The sequence below is a fragment of the Buceros rhinoceros genome, unplaced genomic scaffold (genome assembly GCF_000710305.1).
Source record: "Buceros rhinoceros silvestris isolate BGI_N320 unplaced genomic scaffold, ASM71030v1 scaffold21200, whole genome shotgun sequence".
Lineage (NCBI taxonomy): Eukaryota > Metazoa > Chordata > Aves > Bucerotiformes > Bucerotidae > Buceros > Buceros rhinoceros.
The window spans coordinates 479-9267 of record NW_010389301.1 but is presented as its reverse complement, the minus strand read 5'-3'; the positions used below and the strand labels follow the sequence as shown (position 1 = coordinate 9267).

At 47.9% G+C, this 8789-nt stretch overlaps 1 protein-coding gene across 2 annotated transcripts in view; it reads right to left on the bottom strand.

The window, feature by feature from the left end:
• Nucleotides 1–8789, bottom strand: part of GOSR1 (golgi SNAP receptor complex member 1) — a 26339-nt gene that overhangs the window by 17078 nt on the left and 472 nt on the right. For both annotated transcript variants that reach the window (XM_010133819.1, XM_010133827.1), the window contains exons 2-5: nt 7447–7534; nt 7127–7234; nt 5921–6012; nt 5484–5558 (exon numbers count right to left, since the gene is read on the bottom strand). In XM_010133819.1, coding sequence (XP_010132121.1) covers nt 5484–5558; nt 5921–6012; nt 7127–7234; nt 7447–7491 — 320 coding nt within the window. In that variant the 5' untranslated portion in view covers nt 7492–7534. The remainder of the gene's footprint in view (nt 1–5483; nt 5559–5920; nt 6013–7126; nt 7235–7446; nt 7535–8789) is intronic.

Sequence of the window (8789 nt, the reverse complement as noted above, 5' to 3'; positions counted from 1 at the left end):
TTCCCTGGGGTACATGGAAGTTCATGCATAAACTTCATAAAACCTGTTTTATACAGGTGAGAAGCAAACCATGAGTTTGAGGTTCTTCAGGCTAACGCCCATGTGACTGCATCCTCTGTCATCCTTTGTCACCTGGCTAAGTCCATTGTGTACCCAAGTTACAAAGGCAGTCCCCAAACCAGGTTTTGTGGTGGGTTTGCTGGTTTTTCTGCTTGGTGTGTCCCCCCTCCGCCCCACCTTTCTTAAATATCACTCGTTTTACCACACTGATGTATAAAAATAGCACAAGTCACCAAAATCAGGGAACTGACTGATGACAGGACTTTTTAAAGCAATCCAGCTATAAGGAAAGCATGCAAATAAACCTTGTGAAGTGAATATGATCTTTGGGTTAGTGTTTTGGGGTAGGTTTGGTTTTTTAAGTCCTAAATACAGCTCAGGAAGATGAAAAGCACTAGTTGATTTTACTCTAATGAAGCTCGAGTTATTTTTAGGGGGGAAATCTCTTAAATCCTGAAGTGCTTGGCTGATTTTCATGTTCTTTTCTTAAGTTATTTATAAATAATAACAATACCCATGAGAGCATCTTCCTTTTTTGCCTGCAAGCTTTGAACCTCCCCAAATTCTCATTAAAACTACTTCAATAACTTGCTCGTACATAGAATTACAGCCACAAAATCAGCTGTCGAGTTTCTTTTTTTCCCGGGAGACATGAACTGTCTCCCTCACTGAGCAGTATTTACTAGGCAAAGAAGGGCTCAGTTGCGCTCAGTCTGCTGTGCCAGTTCAGTATGTGATGTGCCCAAGTCTGGGACTGTGATGGGGAAACCGATCCCGACACTTGTGTCGTTCTGCCAGGAATCCTGAAGAGACAGAGGTTCTCCCAGCAGGCCTGGAGACAAAGGCCTTTCAACTCCACGTGGAGAGAAGGCTGAAGGAAGGAATCCCTGCGATCGAGAAAACTCTGCAGCACTAGGAGACAGAGCAGGAACAGGAAATGGAATCCTATTTGGAAGGAGGATTACAGGACAAGTTCATGGGCATCTCTAAGGAAGCTTTGGCAATACCAAAACCCCTTCGTTCAAATCCCTTCCTTGAAAACTCTCTGATGAGCGCTGCTGCTCAGACAGCGCGTTCAGCCCAGCCCAGGCAGTCTGCGTTACAGCATTTAGCGGAAAGTCAGCCCGTAACCACCGCAGCCACCCTGACTGGCTCGCAGGGGCACCGGCACGCACTTCGGGTGCACCAGTTTCTCAACCATCCTTGTTCCAGAAAGGAAGAAAGCAAGTGAATGGTATTTAGGGCAACACTGACACACCATTGCCAGAACTCTTGCAATTAATGGCCAGCAGAGAAACATTTTCACCGTCTCTCCTTGCACTGTATCCTCCTGTTCAACTGACAGAGTGCTGCAGCCTCCCACTCTGGCTGCCCAGGGGGGTCTGCAGCCAAACCACACCGTATGGGTGCTGCTGGGCAAACGTCCAGCGCGAGGCCAGGGGTAGCATGTATGGTCCTTTCATGGCAGAGCCCGTCTAGATTTTCATGACTACTATAAGGCAAAGACAATCACTTGTTATCAAGTACTGCTTCAGTTAAAATTTGTATTAAAACTAAGAGAATGGAATGACAAGAACACCATGTTCTGCTTTGACACGAACAAAAAATAAATTTAATTTAGAGGCAAGTTTTGCAATTAAAAAAAAAACCCAACCCCAAAACCTTTATTAGGCCTGACTAAAGTGGAGCTCAGCAGTTCTGAGGCTGCAGAGCAAGCAGCCAGCAGGCACCAGGGAAGAGGCTCATCACACTCCTCCCACCCTGCTGCTTCCCCAACCACCTTGGGAAGGAAAAAGGAATTGGTGAATTAGCTGTTTTTCCTACAGTCTGTTTTCTTCCCAAGAGAAGATGAAGGAGATGCAGTGGTGAACCACGTCAGCCAGAGCAATCACTGCCCAGACATCTACATGTCCTCCCCCTGCAAGCAGAGGCGAGGGAGGGGATGGGAGAGAACAGCAGTTCCTTGGGTTTAATCCAGTACTGACGGTTCCCTGAAACCCACAGGACCCTGAGCAGCACCAGCACCGCGAGTGGAAATCAGGGCACGCGGAGCAGAGAGCAGGGTTGACAAAAGAGAAGGAAATTAAATCAAGGTAGAAAACTGGCAGCGGTTTCCCCAACAGATCAAACACCTGTAACAAAATCCCTGTAAGGGGTCTCTGCAGTCATCTGACTTCTCCGTGCAAAGCGGTGCTGAAGTGAAGACTTACAACCAACATCAACATTTAGAGAAAAAACAGTCAGCAACTCACTCCCTCCAGAAGATCAGGACTGTATTACGAACGCAGTTTGAAAGCAGTTTCCGGGTGATTATTCTCTACCAAATGTGGCCACTTCTGCCCAAACAATGGGAAATTTGAAGCACTTCTGCTGAAAAATGAAATGCAGTAATAACAGTAATAAAAATATTTAGTACTCCAGAGTACTTCACATGTATGAAGGGCTGCACGAACACTCATCCTAATCATCTCCACGAATCAGGTATGTATTATTAATAGCGCCATTATGCAACCGCTGCAGATTCCCGTTATTTCTTTTGCTCACTTCTCTTCTTCCTCTTTCTCATCCCTCTCCGATTTGTTTGCTCTCCTTTTCTTTTTCAAAGATTCTCACCCACCCACTCCAGCACCCTCTCCTCTCTGTTCCCAGTGCTAAACGTTTTAAGACGTACAGGGGGGTTTATGTCCTTTGCTGGCTGAACTCTTTGAGCAGGTTTGTCTCATCCACCAGGATCCCTGACAACTGATGCTCTCAGCTGAAACTGGTGAGACCTGCTGTACCACCAGCCACTTCCTTTGGAAGAGGAGAAACTTCTAATTGTCGAGCACTGGAGCTGAATAACAACACCGTAGTCACACAGTGGCCCTACAGGGACAGAACAACCCCACTACACCAAAGGCTGCGCCCACCAAGGGGTCTGGTTTTCACCTGGTTTTACAAGGAATTAATGGCAGATGATAAAATCTGTAACTTCTAGACAACCATCGGTCTCAGTCAAGGCATGTGCTAACACCAGGGGCACTGCCACTCACGCACACACGCAATATTGCAAACTTCATCAAACACGAGTCGCTTCTTTGCTGACTGAGATTGTAGCCAACCACAAACTGCAGAATCTCCCAGGACAAACACCACGGTGAGAGACTCTTTCCTCCGAGGCAGCAGTTTCCAGTGCAGTTTTTAAAATGCTAAGCTGGATCTATTCATCCAAATTGTTTTCTTTAGATGGAAAACAGCATTACAAGAAAAAGGCTGACGTGTTTACCTCCCTGGCCAAAAGCTGGCAACAGAAAAGACAAGACAAACCCCTTTACTGAATGGCACAGACCTGAGAAAACCCGCATTCAAAAACCAACTGCAACACGACCATGACGGATTTTATATTTCTTTTACCGTCTCACATCACGAAACATCTCAGGGATTAGTTAAGTTACGAACGGGGCATCAGCAGTCGACATGTCTTCCAGCCTCATCTGAATTAAAGGTCTTAACATTTTTATTAAGAAGTTTAGGCATTACTGTTTTCTCTCCAGAAGCAGGTGGAACTGCCCTTAAATCCCCTCCCACCTTCTTCAACAAAAGAAAATAGACAAATCTCTGCTTCCAATAAAACTCAAAATCAGCTGAGTTATAAAATTAACCAAGCCAGCGGCGAAGCTTTCAGCTGAAGAGAGAAGAACAGGAAATGCTTTCTCTAACCTCCCTCCAAAGTGGGGTGTGCCAGCACAGAGCCCCGTGTGCCCCCAGCCCGAGGGCTGGCCCGGCAGCACCCTGATCCTAACGCCACGGTGCACAACAGCCTCGTGCCAGCAGCCCTGACACAGCAGCCGGCACCTCCCAGCGAAAGGGCATCAACTGGATGCACGAGCCTCACGGCTTAACCGAGAGGAGTTTTCTGGGCGACAGGCACAGCAAGGGTGTGCACAGCGCTTCAGCCGTGGTAGTTTCCTTGGTGCTTATGTAGGTTGGATCCTTTTATTCACCAAAATTTTGTCCTCGCATTTTTTTACTTCCCCTCCTTTTTTACAATTACCCACGTACGTAGGACTAAGACAGACATATTCTCCTTCATTCTCCTGCCAGGAAAGATGACGTTCAAAACGTGACAGAAAAACACTAAGGCAGACTTAGGCAAAAAGGGGAGGTTCAGCTTCTCCCCAGGTCCCTCCTGGAGCAGAGCTGCCTGGCTCTCCCTCCTCTCCTCACTCCCAAGTGAGATCCCACCCAAAGCACCCTGCCGAGGGCAGCCAGCCCGCTTCTTACAGAGCGGTCGTGGAAAACGCTACCAAGAGTAGACTCGAGTTTGTGCTCCCCCTGTCTCACATGGTTGAGAAAAGGCTGACAGATGCGTCTGGGACCCTGCAGTGGGGTCACATTCACCTCAAAATGCTAAGATTGGGGTTACTTCTCCGGAAACTTTTCATTTCCTGATCATACACGTTTAATAATAAGTTCAAGCTAACAAAAGTCAATTCAAGCTGTAAATCGAAAAATTTAAAGGTTTTAAGAAAAGTGAGGATAAAGTCAAAAAATGTGGGTTTAACTGTGTGTAAAAGCTTTTGGTGTGGTGCTGGCTGGGAGTTCCCGTTGTCTTTAAGAAAGCACACTGGACAAGCCCCAGGTAAGTCTGGATGGCTGCTCGGCGCCAGCCTGCCCTCTTGTGCAGGATGAGCGTCCAGCACAGTTACAGGCAGGAACAGAGGCCGGAAGATCCATGCTGCTTCCGGACCCCCTGGAAAAGAGAAGCCTTCAGCACTCTTCCTGCGGAGCGCGCGGCTTTCGCTGAACAGGGCACTCACAAAGCAGCTCCTCACCGTCTAACGCCTCTCTGCGGCAAGAGTCAACAGAAGAGCTTTCTCTTTCGCTTGGTATCTAGGCCAATAAATAGCCGCAAACTGACGGCAGCATAAGCGCGCAGCGCGTTTTGGAATCAGCCTCTTCCAACCCCGTTTGTACACGTTCAGTAGAGGTGAAAGGAGAAAAAGGGTCTTTTCCGTCTGACTCTGACAGACAAAGAAGGGAAAATCAGCTAAATCCTTGGGGCTTTGTTTTCTAACCCTTATTCCAGTTTGGACACTAAAAACACCTAGTTTCTTCAGAAGGGAGGAGGCCAAGCACGAAGGCTAAGTGACCCGCGAGAGCCCTCTGAAGGCGGTATATACACACCGCTCAGTGCTGACAAGACCCTAACGCCTAAACCACCAAAAACTCCACGACTGCTCCCTCCCATGGGCATCTCAGAGTCAGCCTGAGCAATCAGTGTCCCTCCAGCTGCACTGGGAGCAGCGCTGCCGGAGTGAAGACATCCACCACAGACATATCAACAAAAGGACAGAGCTTTCAGCCACCCTCGACAGGAAGGATGTTCCACCCCCAGAGAAGTCAGACGCCTCCAACAGAAGTAAGTAACAAACACCACCTACTTCCGAAGGTGTTCGTGCTCCTTCAGGAAGAGTTCTGTTCTTCTGTTGTTCACTCCAGACCCACTTTTGTATGATCTAAAATGCAAAAAATAAGGAGTTAAACCCCATGTTTTCCAGCGGGTTTTCACGGGGCAGTGTTAACTGATTTACACACCCATCACGCTTAGTTACTCTGAAGTGACCAAATCAAAAAGTTCCAGACATTTTTAATGTGATTTGGCACAGCTTAAGGGTTTTACTTGAAAAACATGAATTCCTTTTCTGTCAAAACAAACCTGAATCTTATCACAACCTTAATAAGAGTCGCCAGCTCCAGTAAGTTTCTGCGGTTTGCTCAGAACGCAGAAGCGACGCCAAGGATGCTCCTGCGGGAGGGCTGCCGTGTCCCCTCCCAGGACAGCGCCACGCCGCTGCTGTTAACACCCAGCACCACTTACTCGATATCTTTCCGTACTGATCCCAGCAGATTCTCCCTTTCTCGTATTGCCAAGAAGTTCGCTTTGGTTTTGTGGAATTCGTGCGTATAATCCTGTAATGAAACAACTCCAGAGTGAGGATGGCGAGACCAGTTTAACGAAACGAGATACTCAGGTAAGGTGCAACCACCTTCCGAAACGCTGACCGTTCCCTAAAACAAAGGGCAACTCACTAACATCAAAAAACACTTGAAGTTAATGCAAAGTGTTTTTCAAACTCTCTGCTCCTGCAACATTTGCAAACTTTGGGCAGCTACAGCCGGAGGCACCGAGGGGGATCGACTGTAATGCCCTGTCCCACTCTCCTGTACCTTCACTCCTCAGAAGAATTACCGGTTTGCGTTGCAATCTCTCATCACCGGTTCTAAAATCTACTTACCTGGTGTGGGGAAGGTTCTGGGGTTCGCTTTGTTACGTTAAACCAGATGAATAAAAAAGTCTTTTCTGGGTAGTGAAGGTAGCGGTTTTTTTTAATGTTCGAGGTGCAACTTTACATCTGAAAACATCCGCGGCAGCTGATACTTCTTGATAACCAAGTTAACTGGAGCTGGAGTCCCCCAGAACCCTGTAACATTGGCAGCACTTTTCAAATGAACCCTACGGCTTTTACACAACACTCTGCTTTTGGTGTTGTGTGTGGTGTAGGTACAAATCAGAATCACACGGGGGGTGAGCAGCCAGTCAGTAACAAAACACACATTTTTAACGTTGCTGCGCCGTGGAAACTCCACCGCTTTGAAACGCCGCTGACTTATAACACTGATTAGTAGCTCCAGCCAGCATGTTTCCTTCCCTTTAGCAGTTTAGATGGTTTTGCAACAACATTTTCTTATCTTCAGTGTGACGTTCCCTGTCACATTGCTGTGTGACAGGCCGCACATCAAGAGAAATCATCACGGTCCCCTTCCCCCTTTGCTGCACAAAAGGTGCCCCCATAAGATACACACTTTACCGTTCACTCTTAACGAGGTGCTGGGCACCCACAAGACATAAAAAAACGCCGATTTTTCAACTCAGAGTTCACTGATGGGAGAAGAAGAGTGAAATGGGAAGGGCAACATTTAAACCTTCAGGTAAGACACTCGAGCGTGCTGTGGTTCCAGCCCTGCTCGCAGTCGTTCCAAACCAAGCGAGAGGACAGAAGGGAGCGGGCAGCGGGTCCGGTACCTGCAGTATGTCTCTGTGACGCTGTAGTGTGTGCATCAGGGCAGCGTTCAGGGACGGGACTCCTGCGCTGATGGTGTATTCTGCCATTTTATCATTGATTCCAGTCAGCTGGAGGAAGAAAACACAACCAACCCAAACCCATGGAACAGCTCGTTCATGTGGAAAGCTACAAGGCCTGTGCTGCAGGCAGCAGCTCTAACAGCAGAGCGCACCTTCAGCAGCACTGGGCTGACACCCACACGAGTGTCCCCGAACAGCCCAGAGATCTCTATGGCAACAGTTCCCGGACACTCAGGTAAACCCACAGTCACTCGAGTTACCTTTCCCAGCAGCTGTTCGATCTCCACAGCCATGGTCTCGAACATTCTGTCCTGGCTTGATCCATTCAAGAGAGGAGTGGTGTCAGAGCTACGGAAAAAGAGGAGCAGCAGCAACTGAGAAGCCCATCGTCTTTCCACGATTGCGAGAAATACGGAAGCTCTAGTGTTAGGTGTTGGCAAGCTCCACTGCTCAGGTATCCTGGAGCGGTGAATTAAGCTCGGAAAAATTACATTTTCTTACATACATGTATTCAACTATCTGAACTGATGGCACATTATCACTTGGGGAAAACGTAACCCCTCCTGGAAAACAGGCCTGACAACAAGCACGTGTCTGGCCCCAACGCCCTTCTGTCCTGGCTTTTAAGCTCGATTTACGTATTCATCGGCAGGAGGAAGCATTGCACATCAGCATGTTACACCTGACTGACATGGTGCTTGGCCAACCCACTGCCCTGTTACGCCATCAGGGTTCTACGAACGCACGAACCACACACTCCATCATGTTTCAGCCCATACGCCTTCCCTATGCTTAAGAAAAGCTAAAACCAGCATGAGAAGTCACGCCTAAGCAGGACAGAAGCTCCACACTTGGGGCAGTGCAGGAGGACAGCGAGCAATACCCTTGCCAAGTCACCACAACTAGAGTTTTGCACGGGACAGCAAAAATAACCAAACCAGTTAGACGACATGGCAAGGGACAGCACAGAGCTAGAAACCAGAGAGGGACTGGGACTCTGATTCAAGAGTAGCAGGATCATTCTAGAGGTTCTCTCAGGCTTCCAGAACCAGAAATTCATGGAAAGGTTCAAAATTAATTCAATTACCAAATTAATTAATTAAAAATATCAGCACTCATACACAGAGCAGCCACACACCTGACACAGGGTGTTGGGCCTCGCACTTAATAAGCAAAGAATGGCAGTTTTTAAAGGTCGTGCACAGGGACAGAGAGGTTGACCATTAGTGCTGTGGAACCGCAGGCAAGATCTCAATGCTGGCCCATGAGCTAGAAAGGCTTGAAAAGTTTTACCATGTTAATTCTTCAGTCGACTGTGAATTTGCCTAAAGGAAACAGAAACTACTTATACGTACATACATCTACTACCTACATACGCAAACACGTGTGTATTTACCTGGTTTATATATAGATATACGTATACACACATGCAGCCCTCACTATTCCTACTCATTTCAGGAGAAAGCCAGAAAGAAAGAGCTGCCCCCTCTGAAGGGAGGACTAGTCCCCTGAGCACCCTCGGACCAGTCCCGGCTGCCCAGTGCTCCAGCTCCCTCATCATCAAAACTGGGATTGCAAACACCCCACCAGCCCACCCGGTAGC